This window comes from Brachionichthys hirsutus, chromosome 12, assembly GCF_040956055.1.
Source record: "Brachionichthys hirsutus isolate HB-005 chromosome 12, CSIRO-AGI_Bhir_v1, whole genome shotgun sequence".
Lineage (NCBI taxonomy): Eukaryota > Metazoa > Chordata > Actinopteri > Lophiiformes > Brachionichthyidae > Brachionichthys > Brachionichthys hirsutus.
In genome coordinates, this window is record NC_090908.1 from 10,799,529 (window position 1) to 10,821,401 (window position 21,873).

At 44.7% G+C, this 21,873-nt stretch overlaps 1 protein-coding gene across 1 annotated transcript in view; it reads right to left on the reverse strand.

Moving 5' to 3' along the window:
• Nucleotides 1-21,873, reverse strand: part of tns1b (tensin 1b) — an 84,719-nt gene that overhangs the window by 3,720 nt on the left and 59,126 nt on the right. The window contains exons 15-27 of the mRNA XM_068745929.1: nt 20,928-21,003; nt 19,914-20,043; nt 19,687-19,752; nt 19,272-19,403; nt 8,630-10,141; nt 7,408-7,488; nt 5,446-5,633; nt 5,213-5,351; nt 2,789-2,884; nt 2,451-2,477; nt 1,532-1,712; nt 308-1,368; nt 54-140 (exon numbers count right to left, since the gene is read on the reverse strand). Coding sequence (XP_068602030.1) covers nt 54-140; nt 308-1,368; nt 1,532-1,712; nt 2,451-2,477; nt 2,789-2,884; nt 5,213-5,351; nt 5,446-5,633; nt 7,408-7,488; nt 8,630-10,141; nt 19,272-19,403; nt 19,687-19,752; nt 19,914-20,043; nt 20,928-21,003 — 3,776 coding nt within the window. The remainder of the gene's footprint in view (nt 1-53; nt 141-307; nt 1,369-1,531; nt 1,713-2,450; nt 2,478-2,788; nt 2,885-5,212; nt 5,352-5,445; nt 5,634-7,407; nt 7,489-8,629; nt 10,142-19,271; nt 19,404-19,686; nt 19,753-19,913; nt 20,044-20,927; nt 21,004-21,873) is intronic.

Here is a 21,873-nt window from a genome sequence, read left to right on the forward strand (position 1 = left end):
AGCAACCACCTTTGAATATTGTCCATAAAGCAAACAGACTTCCGGCAACTCACCTTGCTCCCTGGAAATGTCTGGCTTGTACCAGAATTTGGATGTGTCTTGGACGAACTTGACATTCAGCCTGCTCTCGGGGCTCCCGTCTGAAATGAAAGCAAAACTAAGATCAGAAAAAAAAAATTAAGTGACCATCGGCCTATGAAGTCAGGGCATATTGATTCATGCTGGAACAAATGGATCAGACATTGGTTCAGTAGTTCTTGAATAACAAAGGACATTTTTGAAATACTCCGGATATTGGAGTCCTTACCGGGCATATTGAACCTTGAGAAGTCAGACAGGGTGTGGAAGTAGCTCGGAGTGCTTCCTCCACCTGCAGGGGACATCATCCTCCCATTCAGCGTGCTGTAGGACAGTGCTCCGTTCGGCCTATCGCCACTCGACATTCGCCTCTTCTCTGGAAGCTCGGGCTGGAAACCAGGCGCTGGGCTAATCTGCCGGAACCCTACACCCATCCCCATTAACCCCCCATCCTGGTAGCTAGCAGGTGAGATGGGGAAGGAGGGAGTGGGCGGTCCCTGGTAGCCTGAAGAGCTGCTCTGTCGTGACAGGTTCCCGTGTCTTTCATCTGGGGTGGTATAACCACTGTGTATGGGATGACGGTCCAAACTAGGGCTTCGCTGGGACATCTGCGATATGGAGGGATGATGGCCCAAAACTGGGCTTCCTTGGGAGTGTGGGATCGACGGCTGTCTGCTGAGTACGGGGCTGCACTGCATGGGTTGACCTAGGGATGGCTGTCTGCTGAGGACTGGGCTACATTGAGACCCCTGTCCCAAAGGGGCCTGTCTGCTAAAAACAGGGCTGCCTTTGCCTTGAGCTCCCTGTGGCTGACGATGCCCGAGGATAGGACTGCCGCCAAGACCTACCATGCCCACATCAAAGTCATTAGCTGGTGGCATTTGCTGGGTCATGATGGCTCCATCCAGAGTCGGACTTGAGCGCTGCTGGAGGGCTGGGTTGTGGGTGGGGTGTCCATGGATGTTGGTCCGTAGCTTGGCCTGGGGACTTCCATGGCTGAGTGTTATCTGAGAGGGCTCTGAGAAGGATGGGCTGGAATCTGAGGTCGCATTATTCCCTAGTAGGGGGTTGGAGCCATGGTAGGACAGTGTCGGAGTAGCTGTGCCAAAGTAGGAGGATGCTGGAGAGCTGGATTCAATGAAGGAAGAAGTAGGGGTATTAAGAGCTTGATATGACGGGCTGGGAGTGGGGTGGGCACCATCTGTAGCGTCTGCAGACTGGGAGCAGAAGCCCGAATCAGTAGTGGGTTTGGACGGAGTGCTAGCATGGCTCTCTGCTAAGAGGTTATCGCTGGAAGAGAATAGGAAACGTTTATCAACCACAAATTTCACGATGAATCTCAAAAACACATTCATCTAAACCATGAATTTAAAGACTAGAGAGCATTAACCATTGTAGTAGAGCATGCATAAAACAATTGGATAGGAAAAAGAGCATTGTGTTTTTAACTCACCCCTGTGAGTTCTGGATGGGGCTGCTGCTGGACAGCGGTTGGTTCAGTGTTTGGGAGGAGGGACTTTGACTTCTTTCCTGGCCTTTAGTCTCTTCTGGTTGGCTCAGGCTCCGCGATGGCACAGGATGCTCTCCGCCTGCCAGTGCCGACCTCGCCACAGACTCGACATAACTCCTTGGTGCTGCACGTGAGAGGATAAAGTTTCTTTATTCACCACATACTTACTTATCCGAGGATTTACCAAAAGGACAGGTGGAGCAATGTTGCTGAACTGTTGGGACTGTTTGTGTGACCTTTTAGTTGTGTAGAATACACACATATTATTCATTACTATGAGAACCTATAGGCTTGTTTAAATGGTTCATGAAGTCAAACTTCTTTTCTTCATGCACTAATGGCACGGATGTGTTCGTCTTGCTGCTCAGGGATTGCCGTAGGTTATATAAATAGTATTTTATCCCACTCACAATTTCCATTTCAATGAGAATCATCAAAGGCCTTCTTATGGCCAGTCAGATCAGCGACTGAGAACTAGAGATGATTGGGTGAGAGCAGAGCCATAAGGTTCTGAAACCTCCATAAATTGCAAAGGGAATCGGGACCATTCATGAAAATCCATGTCACATCCAAACACACCCGTGAGCATTTAACAGACAAAACACAACCCCCATATCATGTCTTTGTCCTCAGTAACTGGTGATAGTATTGTGATTGACTATGAAAGCGGCCAATCGTGCAAAGGATATCGCTGCGACCTCGGGAGTCACAGTTTGCTTGTGCAAGACAAGCAAACTGTTGGGTTGTGACCATCTTAGGCAAATGAAAATGGACATGAGTTGCCACACATCACTGATGTCGGTTGGCTATAGTCAATCTTGAGAAAGTCAATGGTAATCTGACGTTACCACACCCGTCTTACCTTCCTCACCCTCACTGCTCTCATCATCTGTGGTGCATCGTTGGAGATAAATCCAGAGAAACAGAATAGCGTAAAGGAACACAAGTACCGCAGGGGTAATTAAATATGGACTGTGTCAATTATGAAGAATGTGAAAGGAACAAAATAAAATAAAGACTAGTGCTTGATGTGTTTTAGGAGGCTTAAAGATTCAAAGCTTGTTTGACCGTACAGCTTTCATTGCATGTAACACCATTTGTAAAGAGTTAACTTGTTCATGTCTTTAAAAAAAATCGAAATCTTTGGTGGGCATTCTGGGTAATAAGTAATAAGTAATAAGTTCTAGTGTTACAACCAACCTGAGCCCGTTTGATTGAGGAGGATCTCCGCTGGGTTGTGAGGCTTCAAACCCAGGGCTGATAGCGGAGTCTTGGCAAGACCAGGAGGGGACCGACCTGAAGACATTGGAAAATGTATCACCTCACTTCAGACAGCTGCTACCTGGTGACAAGACTTTAATACAGCTTAGCATTGGAGCAAGATTTTCAGGGGGTGTGCCCATGCTCTGACGGAAGGCCAAAACATGCAGGTGACCAATCACAATGAAACAAACTGGCTCACTCTGCCATCAGCAGAATGAGGTGAGTATCGAACACAAAATGGCATCAAAGCAAAGTTAGGTCAAACTGAACTCATAAAGCCTTGCGAGGGACCTTGTAGAAGGGACACGCTAGCCATTGTCTCTAATCTAATATTTTTTTCATTAGAGTTTTGTCAAAAAAGCATAATAAAGATTGCATTTGTTCCTTTGCATCCTTTGCAGGATGGAACACTTTCATTCCTCTCCTGCATAAATACAAATAGGGATTGGATGAAAAGCAGCTGCTGGACGATCACTATAAATGCATGTCTTACTTCATCTGCACGGACATGGCTTTGTGCCTGAGTATGTTTAAGACTACTTAAGCGAGCATAGCAATGTTAGTGTCAGTAGGTCCATGACTTTTGCCCAGATTAAAATTCCAGCGAATATTGGAAAGGGTTGCAATGAGTTTCCAGAGGAAGAAGCCAATAGACTTTGGTTAGGTTTTGGTAAATTCCCTTTCCGCCACCATGATCTTGACATTTTGGGGCTTTTAGTGAAAGTTCTAAACTGCCATGACATCGGGTAAATATATTGACGGTATCCAAGGGATATATCCCGATGGCATTGGTAATGCCCTGACTTTTCAAGTGTTTCACCAGCTGGGGGGAAAAAATTATACTTCCTCTTGAAGGGAAATAGCTACATATCCACTCTATGTACAGTATTGATTACCCCTAGTTCCACCATGAGATCAATATTTACAGTTCAAATCAAGTCCCTTGAAAACTATTGGATGGTGTGCAATAAAAACACAAAAACCCACATCCACGGCAGTGAACTGAAATTAACAGCCTGACATATTTGTGTTTATTCAAATTTATTTAGACTAAAATTGCTGAGAGAGCGTGTTGAAATCACAACCAATTACTGGTACTTATTTGTTCAACTTCTCCAAACTATAACTTATTTACAAATGCAGCAGCGAAACAACCTGAGCATTACCACTGAGGTACTCGGGGACAGTTGTCCCAATTTAACCTCTGCTTGTAAGCGTCAACATGTTAGCCGTGTTATTGTGAGAATGCTAACACGCTGACATTGAAGCTCACAGTGCCACTGTGCATAAATATAGCCTCAAACAGCCGCTAACGTAGCCGTGGGCTCTGATTGTCTTGTTCGGCCACATGCTGCACCTGTTTCATGCAGCGTACGCCTTGCACTTTTTCTGCTGTTCATCGCAAAATAAAACATATTCAGTGATGTGTGTCCTTGTGTGTGTATCTGTGTGTACATATGTGTATGTTGCAGTTCTGCTCTCATGCGGCGCTCATGCCAAAGCAGTGCGGACCTGTGATGGGTAAAGGGTCACTCGGGAAGGGAGAGGGGTCTGGTTGGAGGATCCATTGGCTGGCATTGTGGGACAGCGGAACCCGGTAGAGAGACGTGCATTCTCCACTTACCAAAGTATCCAAATAAATTATTTGTAGCTGCAACGGAGATGCCCCGTATTTTGTGTGTGGTGTGTGTGGTGTGTGTGTGTGTGTGGGGGGGGGGGGGGGGGGGGGGAGTGTTACACCATGGAGCAGGCGTTAAAAATACGGTGTGTTTTTATAACTTTTTATGGGTGTTCCGAGGGGGGGAGACATGCAAGACTGGGTGAGGTAATTGGCAGAGTCGGCAAATAATGTGTTACCTTATACATGACTCTTGCTTTATGTGACACTGAGGAGTGGAACAGACCGGAGCAGGGAGGTGTGTGTATTTTTCTAGGTCTTTTTGGTTTGGTGAATTAAAAGAAAAATAATGATGATCAAGCTTATTCCTCTTTGTGAAACAGTTTTACAAAAAAAAGAGGCTGGATAGAGAGCAGAAAATGACTTGATCAAGCAGCGTGACAGGCTTTAATTTTGGGGACAGATTTAAAAGAAAAATGTTGTGTATTTTCTAATGCAGAATTGACTGAATGACTGCAGGCAGTCTCATAATGAAACTGGGACTCAGGCTTCATGGGATGTGACATTTTGATAAGCAAGAATGTTGATATGTCCCATTTGTGCATTGGAAATGAAGCCAGTACAGAAGGAGCTTATTGAAAGGAAAATAAGAACAATAGAACGGTCGCAGTACCAAATTGAATATGTACAGTAAGTATGCCTGAGCGCCACAGTGCCCTCTGTCAGCCGGAGGGAGAACTTACACAGATTGAAGTAAGGGGTTTGTGGTGAGATGGGGAAGGCAGGGGTTTGGGGAAACACCTCACCGCCAGCTGTTTGTGTAGTACTGATGGGGCCGCTCTCGATCTCCTCAAAGGCCTCCCGGTAGCTGTGCATGTGTCTCTGGAGGGCAGAACAATAGCATGAAAAAACAACATATCTCAACAGACAATGGGGAAAAGGTGTGAAAACATGTTCCAAAATGTGCATGTTCCACCTCCTTAGGTCGTCCTCCGGGGTTCATTGCAATGGCGTTGACAAACTCCGGAGAAACACAGCGAACAGGAGAGCAAACTGGAACGTCAGGAGAGGGACCGTCCTCGCCGCTGCTCTGGCCCTCGCTTATGACGCGCCGACGGGGCAGAGTTTCGGGCTTGCCCAAGGACGCTGTGCGGGTCTGAACACCTGCGATGACACCCAGTCAGCGTTTAAGCAATGGCTGCTCGCTGCTAACTCTGTTACAGCTATCACGAACATAAGAGGTTATTAGCTGTCAGCCGTGTGAATGCTCTCTGCACAGGCCCTCGTGTGCATTTTGCAAACAATCAAACACTGCGCAGGACTTGCAGGAGGCTGTGACTCTTAAAACCTTTGCATTTAACATGCACACTCACACACACACACACACACACAAGAGTTAATGAATGGCTATCTGCTGATTAAACCGAATGCCATGACGTCACACGGGCTTCACTTTGATCAGCAACTTTTTGATCTCGTCTGGCTGTGCTCATGTTTGCAGCTTCCTAAAACTGAGCTAATTCCAAGACCTCAGGCTTGAAAAGTCCTTTCAAATGACTCCTTGTGGTCTTTGAGAATTTGATTAAATGTTTCCTAAATGTAATCTTAGATTTCCTTTGAACATTAACTGAAACTATCATGGTAAATTTAATCATAATAATTAGTTTGTCTTGGAATGGCGTGTCATGTGTTGCTTATTTTATGCCTCGATGTGTCGATGCGGTCAGATCTGGCTGAAGCTCAAAGCAACCGGTAAACTCAGTTCAGTTAATCTGGTTCAAACGGGATTTAAGTTAATACCTTTAAGCTAATATGCGATGCCATTGACGAATCGAGGTTAGTCAATGGCCTAACCATAACCCCAAACGGAAACACACCCACCATCGCACCAAGCCAGGAAACGGAGGACGAGCTGTACCCACGATGCACTGCTCGACAGTAGAGCACTGTCAAACTATCTGCTGTTGCCTTAGCAACAGCTAATGGTTTACAGCTGGGATAGCTGGAGTCTTAAAGACGGACATTTATCAGCTATTTAACCACGGGGTTGATTTCAAAAACAAACTTTGATAGCGGATCCTTACTGTTTTAGTACATGAAAACCATCATTTCAGATCAGGGCTGCCACATAGTTATTGTGAACACCAGTACTTCATGACAGCTCTTAATGCACATACAACAGTTTGACAAGGAGCTATAAAAAAAAATGCTCTTTAAAATTGTTGTACCTCGTCAATGTCATTGATTTGTAAGACTATTTGTGTGATCTCATGAACTACACTTAACTTTACGAGACACATTCACAATCCCGATTGAAGCTAGATTCGCCTGACACCCCTAAACAGAACAATTTATTCTGCATTGTGATCACCATCTCCCAGTGGAGCCATACAGCTCTAGTGACGGTTCCAACAAGGACTAGATTAGGTGTCCTTTCCCTGCCTTTGTAAATCTTCAAAATAGTGCAAGTGAAAAAAGAAGCCTTGAATGAGGCCAGTGTATCCTGGCTTCGGGATTGTTCCCCGAGTTTGGCGAAATGGATCTTGCGATACGCACTCGCCTGGAAAGGGACAGAGCCTCTTTTGTGTTTCCCGTGTCTCTTTCCTGTAAAACTTTAACAATATTCAAAGATTTTTTTCTTCAATCTCTCTCACCACAGTTGAGGTAATTCCCTAACCTTGAGGATTGAAAACTCAGAATGTAGGCATGTGTGCAGAGAGGAATCAATAGTTAGTTCGGTGACGCTGCTCAGCAAACTGGTAGACAGAAACGCACAAGTATGAAAATGAGGGAGTGAAACGAGGCAGATGAACTGAGAGATGGTTGAAGACAAAACAAAAAAAGGCCACCACACGCAAAGGCAAAGCAGACACAGGCTTGAACTTGGATTAAAGGAGCACTTGAAAAGCGTTCCGTCGGACGGGATGCAAGAACCAACCCGACAGGGAGTGAGAACGGCGGTGCTCAGGTTGAGAAGAGGTCATGCTCGGGATGACACTTTTGGCACGTGCCGAGTATTCTGGATCAACAGATTAATAATGAAAGAAAGAAGGATGATGATGATGATGATGATAAAAAGAGGAAAAAGAGAAAAACGATGATGCTCCACCTATGAGAAGAAGAGTGTATTTTTGCATATAAAAGTTCCTTATTTATATGCCATTGTTTGGACACGGGCTAACATCCAAGTTTTGGCAACACGCAATGGAATGATCCAGGTTAAGTCTTTTATTCTTCTCTCCAAAGATGTGGAAAAAAGTAAAAAAGTCTATCTACAGAAAAACAAATGATTCATGGCTCCTTATGCAGTAAAATATGCACTCCGTTTTATAACAATGAACAAGGGACTCAACAGCTTAATACTAGTAAAGTGAAATGAGCCATATTGTTGACTGTAGAAAACCCCTTCCTTGCATTAGTTATCTGAAGGCTGAGATAACACACTGCTTTGTGCTGGCTTTGCTCCTTTTCGTCCCGCTGTGCAGGACGTCTGATGTCCTTATCTAGGGACACTCAACTTGCCGGAGTGAAGGGAACAAATTCCTGTTCGAGTCTGAGTGGGAGTCCCTGACGTGTTGACATTTAGCTAAAGCGATAAGATAACACAACAGCATTTTCAGTTATCGGTTCGTAGCTGATGGCATCAGTATTGTTGTTCAGCAAAAGTTCTGCCGTCAGAAAAGCAGTTGGTGAAATAGATCATCTATGGCAAAATCCAAAATCCAGTATGTATTTTGGACCTAAGGTCAGTAAAACCAATGAAAACACGCCAATATTGTTGTCTCAGTAAGGATTGATTGTGCAAATAATGAAGTCATCGTTTTTAGCATGGTTTAAATGTCACATGATCTCATCTCTTACCTGAGGTAGCGATTATTGATCCTGACATATGCATTAAATTTAAGTTGTTATATGTTTCAACCTGTTTTCCACTATTCTATTGCATCTTCAAACATACTTCTGTGATCTCAAATCATCTAGAGCTAGCTAGTCATAATAATTAAAAAAAAAGGTGGCACAGATCAAAATATATATTATTTCCATAGGATATGCCAGACACTGACAGGGTAGGGGCGGACTATGAAAGTCTGTGAGATTATCAAAGTTGGCAAAAACACAAATTGAGTATTAGGATGAAAATATTTTACTGTTATTCTCACCGGCCACTCGCTGCGCCACCAGGCCTTCAACGTTGAAGTCTTCATCTGGTTCACTATCTTTTGGCTGGGGTGAGGTTGAGGCAGCACTGGGACTCCTTTGAGGCTCAGACACCTCTACAGACTGGGATAATGTACTTGGTGGGTAGGTGTTGATGGGCTTAGGCTGCATGTGGCCAGAAACAGCAGGATAGGCTCGGGAGGAAGGACTGGCTACTGCAATCTCAGATGTGTAAGTCAGAGATCCCTCAACTGGGGCAGGTTCCGGTGTACTCGGTTTCCCGGATATCACCTGAGGCAGTGACGAGTGGCTTGGCAGGCTGGAAACATGGGGAGAAAAGTGCAGAAGACTGGCCGCATCGGCCTGGTAGGAGGGTCTTGTTTGGCTATGGGAGAAGGATGGCTGGGTAGTCACAACGTTACTTTCACGAAGAGGAGCACTTTGGGACTTGGGCAGCAGCGAACGGTCTGGTTCCAGGTCCAACATGAGAAGATTAAGGGTTTCAATAGATTGCTCAATTTCTTGCTGGGAAGCACTGTGTCGATGAGGGAATTGTGGCAGGCTGTGATGGCTGGGAATCATCGCTACAGACGGAGGTGGACTAAAAGTGAGGCCTTCAGTTACTGGCTCCTCTGGCACACCAAACTGCTGCCAAACATTCAGCCCACGCTGGACGGCGTCCCTGCTGCTGGTCGTGCGGGTGGGAGCTGGCGGCATGGAGTTCGCCTCTCCACCAAATGATTGAGAGCGGCACATGTTGCCATTATGAGTAGACATGTAATTTCCAGAGGACGGGGCTGACTCAATTTGGGTCAAAGTGACACGATTGCTGGACTTGCCAATCTGCATCTGGTATGCTTCCAAAGGGTTTTCAGGGACACTTCGCTCCAGGTACGGCACGTGTTCCTGCCCGTTGATAAAACACACAGGCTGGTAGTACAGATCAGCTGGTGTCGCCCGTCCATCCACGGAGGAGAATGTCCCTAAACTGTCCACACTGTTGCCTTCTTGACTGGTAGGCAGCTCATCATCTAAAATGTCTGTCTCACGGTCAATGCTACTGTGCCCATTGACATGGACCTGGGCAGGCACCAAGTGAAGCATGCCTGCAGCAGCAGACGTTGGGGTGGACAAATAGCCCTGACGATGCATAGGCCCCTCAAGGCCGCTGAGCAGCTGCTCCAGCTCCTTTTTCTCTTGGGGACTGATTGACTGTTGTACAGGTGGGACGGGGTGATGCACTGAGGGTAACTCCTCACCTACAGGAATGTGTGCCTGGCTCACTGCGGCGGTCTGAGGAGCTACTGCTGCTTCATCAGTTCGGTCTGTTTTGATGGAGGCAGTAGAGTTTCCCGAGTCGCTGCTCACTGACAACGCGTGGTCGACTGCGGGTAGGGCGTGTTCGGCAGCAGTGGGTGGGAGGCCATTGGCCGTGACGGTTCCTTCAAGTGACTCTTTTTTGCGAACTTTGGCGTAGAGGCTGCCATCCAAGGGTCCTTGGGTATGGATGAGTTCTAAAAAAAAAAAAAAAAAGCAATAGTAAAGGGCCACTAGAATCAGACTAAACCAAACATGATAATCAACAACAATTTAGCTTTCAACAACCCTCGCTATATCGCAGTTCTCTTTCCGCGGATTCATTGCATCGTGGATTTTCTGTGAAAAAATTACTTTCATTATTATTTGCATTAATTTATTGATAAAATAAGCATTTTCTAGCCTAAGAAAAACAAAACAGTAAACTAACTGTTACTGCATTAGAATACAAAGGTGTTTGCAGGCATGTGGGAAAGGATAATAAAGGTAAAAATACACGTAAAATACTAAAATAAATATAGTGTATAGCTACTACTGCGGATTTTCACCTATAGCAGGGGGATCCTGGAACATAACTATACAGTTGTGCCTCGCTTATCGCGGATGTTAAGTACATTTAGAGCCATAATACTTCTGCCATCTCCTAGTATAAACAGACAGAATTCGTTGAGGCAAAGTGGGGCCTGCGGGATCAGGAGATTCTGCGAGCCTGGTCAAAAGCATGGATGTTAAACTGGCTCATTACCACCTATTCTACCAGCTTCAGGAAATGAGCAGAGACTGTGGCCATGCACTGTGGAAAAAGTGATGACATAGCAGGAGCCTGTCTCACGCCGTCCCCAAGCCAGCTGGATGAATATGTGTCACCTGAGAGATGACGACGGATCATATGTTGATTATATTTGTTCATCATCTGAGTGTTAAAAGGATAAATAGATGATTGAATGAGTTTTCATCACTTTTTTTTTTTTTTATCTTGAATGGAAAACTGTGTTCCCTGAATACAAGTACACATGCACACAAACTGTAAAGTCACACCAATGGATGCATTCACACATAACCCACACCCAAATCCAGTGGGGGGGGGGGGGGCAATCAGAAAAATTTAGTCATCACTGGAAAAATCAGCTTTACTGAGTGAAGCTGATAGATCTATTAACATCGTTGTCGTGAAATCAAAAGGTGGGTCTAGTTTGTGTTGTCATCTTTAGTTCAATGGAAGCAATAAAGAAAAAACAAAAACACATCAGTGTATTCCTCTACTTTCCATTTGAGTAGAAAATCAAAATCTTGTAAACCCCATGGTGACGCAACCGAATCAGATTCTACAGCTGGGGAAAAGAGCCTCACAATGAAACTGCCTGTGTCTCTGTGACTTATGGATATCTGCAGCTCAGCCTTAGTGAATACGCCGCTCTGTAATGGAGCTTGGTGGGCGTACACAAGCTGGGTACGGCAAAGTCTCCTTGACTGGCCCATGCAGGGCAACGTGCCAAGGGAACGGTGCACTCTGAGGCTGCTGGTGGAAACAAGCCTGGTGCGTCTGAGCACAGACAATCATGCATACTGTTACTCCTAATCTATTGGAGACTTTACTTTGGGTGGTCATTTGGCAGATATGGTTGCCTGGCCTGGTAATGGCTTGTCAGAGTACTAGATAATATTTATTTTCAGTCAATTGACCGCTCCTCATCGTAGTTGCCGCAATATATAATATCATGATTACTTTTAAAGTATGAAGTTCAGGAGCTGCTCTTGCATTCCCTTGCACATGAGTATGTGGACACTCGTGATGCCTCAGACACGCTAATACGGCTAGAAAATACATCATGAAAGACACCCTCCCTTAACTTTCTCCACTTCTCCGCCTTTCCAATCACCCACCAGCAGGCAAAAGTCGACTTTGCCTCCTCATCCTGAACAACAGCACGAAAAAACAACCTCAAGGGAAGCTAATGCCTTTTGGAAGAAAGCAGCAGAAGTACCTCTGCAGGAGCCGGTTCCCCTACCTGTGTGAGCACCCCAGACGATGTTACAGTCCCGATCTAAGCTTGATAAAAATACAATTAAAAAAAAAAAAAGCTTCGACAGAGGAGTCCCCAAGTGGAAAAGGAGGGACTACAGCAGGAGTTGCCGCTGCTACTGTTCCTCCTCTCCTCCCTCTGTAGAATAGCAGCCAGGCCAGATCGGGACAGCTACTCGTGTTGTTGGCTGCTCAGTGGCTCGCACAAGTTTGAAGGCGGCCCCTGCTGTGTGCGGATATGAGGGGAGGTCTATCACAACAGCCTGTCTGATGGCGCGTGTGGGAGGAGGTGAGGAAGGGGGATACTGAAATCCAGAGGAAAGTGGTTTGGTAGAATGACATCAGTCCCTTTTTTGATTCAGCGCTCACACACATTTCCTTGTAGTACAGTGTGTTGCTATACCCAAACGTCTAAATGAAAATGTTTTTTGTCTTATATGGAAGTGCGTAAGAAAAAATGAAGAAAAATATCAAACTTTTCCAAGCATCCAAACTCTGTGATGCCCCTCCTTTATACCGCTGGTGTTGAATACGCTCATGCAATGGAAAGACATACTTCATCCAATAACTTCCATTTAATGAGCTAAAGCTAGGAAGCAGAGTGAAAACTCCACCCTGCTGCAGTGAGATGGAGAAAACAGAAACTTAGCAAGCAAAAAAAAAAAAAACCTAAACAGAAATATGGCTTTTCTCTCAGCGATGATGCTGATGTTCATGACTGCAGTGACGCCACCTGCCGATGTGGCCCAACTTTCACATCACATCACTGCCCCCTTTAACCGGCTCATGTCGTCACTTCACAGACGACGTGACAGATGAGCGATCCGCAGAATCCACATTTGCACAAGAAGAAATCAAATCCGTCACTTTAGACTGCTGCCTAGTTTTTAATGGCCGTCTATTTATGTTGGGCCTGCTTCTGTGTGAGGTGCCATGTCTGCCGCTGCCTTCATTTCATGCGTAAGCCTCTAGAAATAAACAATTTTGTTCAATCGTGCAGAATGAAAGGGTATATATGTACGTGTGATATCTTACACTGTCTGTGTTGGTGCATACTCAGCAGGAGGTAAATTCTTGCCCATTGGCCCCAACTAATTACAGTGAACTATCTGAGCAGTCCTAAAAATGATTTCAATGTTTGGAATACAAAGTGCTGCCAGATATTTTGAGTTGCCGTCATCCAGATGGTGCAACTGTGGGACCTCGTGATCTTTAAACTTTGAGCTCTGACCCCTTTTTGCAATACCCCCCCCCCCCCTTTAAAGATGAAATAGATTGTTTCCCCTCTCACTACTCTGTGTTTTTCCGTGGATGGGTGCATGAGACTGTGTGTGCATTCCAAAGCAGTTGGAAGTCCACGTCCAGTGGTGGCAATAATAAAAAGGAAAGATGATGTATTTTCATGCCCCCCGCCACCCCCCTTGGGATTAAACCACAAAACCACTAATAGTCCAACAAGAATGACGTGAACTTGATTCACCCTGAGAGAACAAAGAGCTTCAAATTACAGTCTAACAGTATATGTCATTACAGTCCGGTGTTGTATTTGGTTATTGGCTGAAATATTGATTTGACTAAAAAAGCCCCCCCGCTGTGTGAGAATGAACAAAGACGGCTATTGAAATAACGCTGTAAATGATCTACACACAACAGTTAGCTAAAGTGAAACATACTTGTCTTATAAATTCCAGATTCTCAATGTTTATTATAAGTTCGATCTAAATCTGCCCGTGATACAAAGTCGTCAATCAAACAACGCTAAAACCTGTGGGTGGGTCGGGTATTCCCAGAGCATTAGCTCAGCAGCAGACAGCACCTTTAAATACAGGTTAGTTGTTGCCCGTATTCATAGTCCTAAAGTGCTGAGTCAAATTAAAGTACAGGAATCTGCTCTGGATTAATGAACACTTGCACCGCAGCTCATCAAATATGCATGAAGGATGGCTGAATCAATGTGTGTGAGTGCAAATTCACCGGCATTGGCTAATAGCTAAAAGCTAATGGAGGGCGGTTTGATCTCTTTGTCCTGGTTGATGTGAGCTTTCCTAAACCACCATATCTAATTGGATATAACTCTGACTGACAGTCATGAGCCGCATCTTTGCATCTACCAATAAGGTGCAAAGAGAATGGCGTTGTGCGACATTAGGAGTTGCCAGAATGACAACAAGGCTGTGAACCCTCACGGGCTCCTTTTCTGAACCTTTATAGTCCAAATGAACCTGACTTTGTCACCATGACACCATCTACAATTCTAAACTAACTGATGAAGGAACATAAGTAAAGAGCATTGTGATGACGAGCAGGAAGGGCTGGTTCATGAATAGAACTCTCTTTAACAAGAAGCATAACAACAAGGGAGGAGAGGCCAGTGTTCCCAACGGAGGCTGATGAATGAGCTGGAGCTCACGCTGAAAAACCTTTTCCCCTTGCAAAGTTCATCTCCCGTGTCCATCCACACATTGGCTCAGTAGGGGTCTATTTAGCAAGCTAAGTGACCCATGCGCAGGCAATACTGCATGCCAGTAGCACACCCATAACAAGACAGTGGTGCCTAGTAATGAAAGCGCTTCTCTATGTCTACTCCTGTCTTTGCTATTCAACTAAACAAGAGCACGTACAGGGAAAGAGTCAAGGAGACCAGTTGCTGGTGCCAATGGAAAGTCATCTCGCATAAGTTAAGCCTTCAGTCACCTGAAAGACAGCAGGAATGCCTGGCTATCACCTGGAAAGCATGGAAGTGAACACACACACACATACACACAACTACATGATATCATAAACCAAGACCGCTTTGTCTCTAGAATTTGCCTGAAAACTTTCTCTGAGATATCGTAACTTACGGTTTATTTATAAGCTTGTTCCGTTACGACACGCGTCGTAAATTTCTGTCTATCGCAGAAGACAGTCCGGATCCGGGACCATTCCTCATGAACCAGGAAGCCACCCTGCAAACTCTGATGGCTATTTGGCTAATCATTTTCAGGTCATTATCCATTTGTATGGTTGCTGTTTGTTGTTTTTTTTGCCTTGGCTAAAAATTGGCTAACCTTGGTGTTTATTTGACATCTGTTCCCCGATCACAGCAATCAACAAAAAAAATGATAAGAATGACGTCAAAACTACAAAAATGGACGTATAATGGAATAAGCAAATGATCCTTGCCACTAAAATTGGCTGAGGCAAACGTGTGCAATGTGCCCCCGTGACGATCAGGTGACACACAAAGAGCGCAGGTTAATAATGTCTGAGCTCTTCTACAGCTTGAAGCATGGGAAGCCAAAGACATGCTGGACAGACATGTAAGCATGTATGTCTTAGAAACTGTGTCTGAGCAGCAGCGTGCAAAAACAACCCACGCCGACATTCTTGAATGCTCCTCCTCCCCTGGATTTGAGCACAAAGGAGCTTCACAGCAAAGTGGAGGAGTCTGACTTTAATGTGGCCGACCTCTCAGTGCAGGGAGAAAAGTATTAAATACCAATTTCATACTGCTCATCTTTTTGAATATAAAAAAAAGAATTTAAATTTGTCATCTCCACACTAACTTTATTCCACAAAAGAAAAGACCAAAAAAAATGTTTTCTTGTTTTTTTCCACAATAAACTCAAAGTCATCTCTTGAATTATATTTAATTTGCTGAAGCTTAAAGTATTATTGAACACCTTCAGGGAGAATATTTAGTTTAGATTTATTTTTTATAATAAACTATGTCATTAAATTTCATACAATTTGTTTTTATGAATAATGGATGTGTATGATTTACTGTTTGACATATAGTGGCATTAACTGCTAATAAATATAGTGATTTGTAACTCGAGTTTCAGACTCGCACGAAAACAACTACACTAATGTGACATTTATGGTAAACCTGTGTAAATCAGCAAAATATTTATGAATGCAAAATGAAAAATTAATCTTTCTGTCCATTCATCCGCCCACCTGAGAGGGGGAAACAGTTCATCTCTCATTAACTGGGCATGAAGGGACCTCTGTTTGCGAGCAACCATCAGAAACATTCCAAAAAAGTGGGGCTTTCTTGGCTCCATCCACAACATGTGTTAATATAAATCTGCCTGAAGCAGGCGATCGACAAGATTGGTGTTAAAATAAAAAACTCTTACACCCGGTTACGAGGCCCCGCCCACTTGCGGACAAAGTGCATCTCGATCAGAGATGCCCAAATGATCTGAGTGACCATTACGGGGACGTCTGGCGGGTGACATTGTGTAACTGGGAAGCATTTGGATATTTTTCCTCTTGTGTTTTTGCAAGGTGCAGGCATGACAAACATACAGCTGTAGCTGTTGTTGTAGTTGTTGTTTTTTACACAATGAAAGTCGACATCAATCTTTGGAAACCAGCAACCGCACAGACAGCACATAACTCAATGCTGAGCCCAAGAAAAACACCGGCCCTGTAATTTAAAGCTTTACGGGATGCCTTGATAAGCGAGGAAAAACCTGAACTGCAGCTGCAATCGAGACAAACCCGACACAAACAATACTTTTTTGTTTTGTTTTGTTTTTGTTTTTTAGCTGACTCTTAAGACACAGGGCATCCTCTGATGTTTTCCCGCTCGGCTCTAAAACGCACTCCATCGCAGGCGCTAATTGCCTTTTCAACACAAACGAGTGTGTGGCCAGCTGACAGAGGAAAGCTCTCCAGTTTATTGGAAACACTTTTCCCTCGTGTGTCTGTGTGAGGAAACTATTTTTAACTGTTTCTTTAAAAGTAACTTGCAACCTAAGTCTAGTGCGTTTGTAAGATCTAGTGCAGCCGCTGGGACAAAGGGGCGACTTACGGAGCCGCGTTTGAAGTCAAGGAGCCCGAAGCAGCTAAAGTGGCTTATCTGGTATTTGTGTTGATGTCCAAAGTTATCATCGTGTGTTCCACCTCTGCTAAGAGAGAATAAGAGGAGACTTACATCTATTCTATTTTAGCAAGGCCTATTTCAAGCTGCTGCTGAGTGTGTGGCAGACACTTTGATAGAGGGAAGCCAAGTCACCTTTGACCTTTGGTTATCTGGGAGACCAATAAAAACACTTAGGGGGGGGGGGGGGGGGGGGGATCAGGGACAGTCAATAAGTCAGTTTGCCATTATATAGTTGTCCTTTAAGTTCAAGTTCACTCATAATTCCACCTCAATTCAGGAAATATTCACCAAATGTCATAAAAACATTCCATGTTGCTACAATATTTAAAGAATAGATTGTCGATTTACAAGTTGCATAGAAAAAACATCCATCCGTCCATCTTCTTCTGCATCACGGGAGTTGCTGGAGCCTATCCCAGCTCGCTATGGGCACACCCCGAATGTGTCGACAGGCTCGCTGCTCTCGCTCAGGGCGTAGCATCGCTTCCTTTTTTAGGTGACAGAATAAGTAGCGCTGTGGTCACCTGGTAACCGCCGCTCCCCCCTCCCAACAGGAAGGCCCCGTCCATGCCTGTGGCTGACCCCAGGAATGCCTCACACTGTGCTCCGCGTCCCGCCGGGCCTCTCTGGCTTCTCTGCGGTCGTCATTTCACCCACAAATGAGTCCAACCATATCAGTGTCTGTCCCGACGTTCACATCACAAGTTACTTTTTATATCCACGACAGCGAGGAACCCACAAAAGGCGGATTTGTGACGCAGGCGTGGACCAAAAACGCTGAAATAAATGTAATCGAGTAATGTAATGATCAAAGACCTTATAATGTACATTTAGTTGTTCTCGACTCTTGAACTTCTGGTGAAGTTCGGTAATCCGAAGAAGATTTTTCAGAGCTTCAAAATAAAACAACTAAAAGGGGGCCGAGACTAAAACAACAACAACAACAACAACAATAAACCAACTCCATATGAGTTGATGGATGAAATCCAAGTCTCCAAAGCTAGACCAAGTACGGAAGGATGAACCAGCTGATTCTGGCGGCAGTTTGAACTCAAACGTGACTTTGCCTTGACCCTTTCGCAGAACCCGAAGTCTTTAAACTCCATTAGAACCCAGCCGCGTCACGCAGAAGAACAACGGCGCCTTTGTTCCGCGGGTCTGCCGGGCTTCCGGCGGGTCTCTGCGTTGTGCGTAAGCAACCGAGTGGGAAAGAAAAGAATACCAAACTTCTCTCGGCCACACAGAAACGGATTCTCCGAACGCCTTTCTTTTTAAGGTGACCTTTCGGCTGAGACGAGACGCTGCTGGAGTAATCTGACGTGTGTTTGCTCAAAGCATGCAGTTAAATGAAGCTCCGGCCAACGTTCAGACAGGACGACTGCTACTTCATAAACTCGGACCCTTTCTTTTTTCCCTCAAGCATCCTTTCATTCACACTCTTCATTCGTCCGTTCCCACCAGCCGATCACATCCAGAGTGAAACTTGTCCACTGTCTCTGTGATCGAGGCTCTCTCTGTGTCGCCGGTTCATTCGTGCTGCTGCTGCTGCTACACCCGCCGATCCATCATCCTCATAACTTCAGCAGAGTCATCAGCCGCCGCCGCCACCACCTTTGATCGTCAGACTCCAGTGGCGCTCAGGACAGATGGCCTTCGGTAACAATCTCCTTGGAGAGTCAAAGCTCCAAACCATTCCCAGTATAAATTTGGAATACAAGTTCGAGGAAAATGAATGAAACATGGTCAAAGACTTAATCTTCCGGGATTCTTCTAAAGCTCCTCCCAACCCATAAATAATAATCGATCAATTATTTTGAGTTTTCGCTAAACCCCCACTCATTTTGACCCAATGGGAATCAGACCCAGATTTTGCTTGCATGGAGGTAATACCCCCGCCCCCCCCCTGATACAATTAAACACACGCCGCAATGCTGTAATGATTTCCTGCAATCCACAAAAAAAAACTGCTTGTCTCAAATTCAAACCACCTTCGACAAGCTCGCGCATTTAGTTTCACAAATGCAAAACACGTCGAACGCTCATAAAAAAAAACCTTCAGAAATAAACATGTCATTTCCACAAAAGAAATCCCGCGAGCTGCGGCGTAATCCATCCGTAATCTTGGCTGGAAATGAGCTCCATACGTTGGCGAGGACAGAAACATTCATTATTCTAGACGCAAAAAAAGCTGAACTATAATTCGCATTTTGTGAAAGTGACGAATTGTTGCTGAATATATACATTAATGATTCCCCTCGTGTGCCTTGAAGACATTTCCTCCTCCATTACAACAAAAAGATATATATTTTTGATAAACGCTCGTCCGATTTTAGGAACTGCACGGCCCAGTTTTCACAGTAATGCTGTGTGTAGATGTACAGAGCGCAGAATTGTAACGCTGCAACCTGTGATTTCTGCTGCTTCTTACCGTCTGGGCTGTCCTCGCAATTCTGGTTGAAGTTTTCGTACGAGTCCCAGCGGATGAGAGAATCTTGCGTGTTGTAGTCGACGGACACGCTCGGCCCATTTTCCAGGTGGGCCACACCTTGACCAGGAGTACAAATAGACAGAGCGGAAGATGTGAATGTCTTTAAATCATATTGATTTTTTTACGTTTTTCCCTTTGAATGAAGTAGATTCTCGGCTGAGGGGCTATCCCTTAAAAGGTTTCATTCTACTCAGGATTTAATTAAGGTGGATTATTTTGGGTTATTTTGCTGCTGAGCTTAAAGACCCCACCATCTCCCTCTCTCTATCGCCCAACATCTAAATATGTGCATATATTATGTTAAATATGAGCAGCTCCAGTAATCCCACAAAACAAACACGTAACATATAAATACCATGTATTTTCTCCGGTCCAAAGGAAAAAATAAATTCCACTTTGCCATATTCTGGAAACCTGTCATCTGCAAATGGGGAGAAAAAAAAAGGAATCAGAGTCTTTATGAAATGTTTAAATATTGATAATAGATCATTACAAAGGCAAATGGGCAGAAACGCATTGAAGACTGTACTGCAGTATGGAAATACTGCATCGAGAGGTTCAGATTTACGTCCTCTGTCTCACCTTTGAATGTCTCGTCAAGCTCGTCTTTCCCGAAGACGATCCCGAGGTCGTGAACGGCACAAGTGTGGAACTGCACCCGGAATATCACATCCCGACAAGGACTGTGGTAGCGCTTGTGGTAGCACTTTAGCTGGAGGAAAAGAGGCGTAGCAATTTCAACTAAAGGTCGCAATTACGAGGTATCGAGAGAAAGACCAATGTTCATTTAGCAATATCATGAAAAATTACAATAAAGGCCTATTAAAATTAAAATAGGCAGGCAAGAACTCTGATCCAAAATGCCACGTCCTTGTCCTCAGAACACAATCTGAGGCTGTCATTGGTCAGTGTTGATTTCATTCTGTTACAAAAACATCCTGTTTAATGGTAAAACTTTGTAATTTGCTGAAATGCCAACAAAAATGCTATAAAAAAAATAAAAATAAAAAACTTTTCATTGTTAACGTGTTAAAATTGCCGTGAACAAATGCGATAATGATTCGGATGTGTTAAAGTGCAGCACCTTGCAGATGGGGAAAAAATGCTACTTGGAGAGGGAGGTGATGGAGTTTATAAAAAGTACGGGACTATTTGGAAGAATATAAGGGAAATTTAATGATTTATTTAAGCGTTCAAGTTGTTGTTGTTGTTTTTTTACACACAAACATATTTGGAATACTACTACTTTACAGCAATTATTTTGTCTACGTTTCAATGCCGTATTTGCAGCTGAGCGTCAGCAGCCACGGCGCAGACGATGACGCGGAATCCATTTAACAATGTCCATCCGACACGTCGGCGAACCGACGTGCATCCCAGCTGCCGTTTAGACGTCACGGTTTCCAGTAAACATACCGTGTGCCAATGAGGGCCTATGAACTGAGGTACAGGACCCCGTCCAAAAGTCTTCCCCCGAGACTTTACAGGCCTGTTTCTTTTGTGACTGGATGCTAGAAACTGCCACGGCGTACATATTCAGTGCGCACGCACACACACACACACACACACACACACACACAAATGGACGTTTCTTACCAGGATGTCCCCTTTCAGGAGAAGACCAGGTTCAATGGTGATGCAGATGCTGGTCTGGCTGTCACCCTGGACGTTACTGAGACACGAACGACAGGGACAATCAGCTCATTTTGTCTCTCAGACTACGAAGGTCTAGTCTTGCAGTTAATACGAATGCGGAAATAAATCTGGATAGAGATGGGACAGTTTAAACTAGATTCTGAGGTGGATCCAGATAAGGGAGCGTTTGTTTGTTTGTTTGTTTGTTTTTCCCTACATTGTTGGTGGAGACCAGATTAGAGTTAACTAAAACAGAACTCGCCTCCACCAGGGCTGACGAATCCGACACCTCAGTTCAACTTGCTTGATTCACGCCCCACCTTAAGTTCCAGTTTCCTCACAATTGGTTCACTATTCTTTAGGGGAAAATGAAGAAAGACGGAAGCATCCGCAAGAAATTAAAAAACTCTGGGGTTTGACGTGCAACCTTTTCCTCCATCGCTAGAGCAGCGACAACTTTCTCCTGTTAACATCGGTATTAAGTAATCAATGTCATTCGAGCTGCAAAACTGATAAATACAAATCAGTATTTTAGTTAGTTTTAGAGGCATACAGCCTCCCCCCACACACACCGCAACCCCCCCTCCCAAGCTAACAGCAGCCAAGCAGAGACTCCATTATTTCCTGTCTGGCCATGGGAACCAGCAGGGTCGTTCTGCAGGAAAACCCTGCAGGCATCTGTGCAGACGCCCGTCTCCCTGTTTCATTGGTCGCTCTCTGGTGACAAATATTAGCAAAATGATCTAAAGTATGGAAACGAGAGCCTGCAGCTGGGGAGGCTAGCTAAACATATGATTTGGGGCAAGTAAAGTTTAGACTGGTAAGAGGGATGATGTATGCGTATAGTGGGGAGCAGGTGGGGGGGGGGGGGGGGATTTAAGGGAACGGCTATAAAGGAAAATGAGGG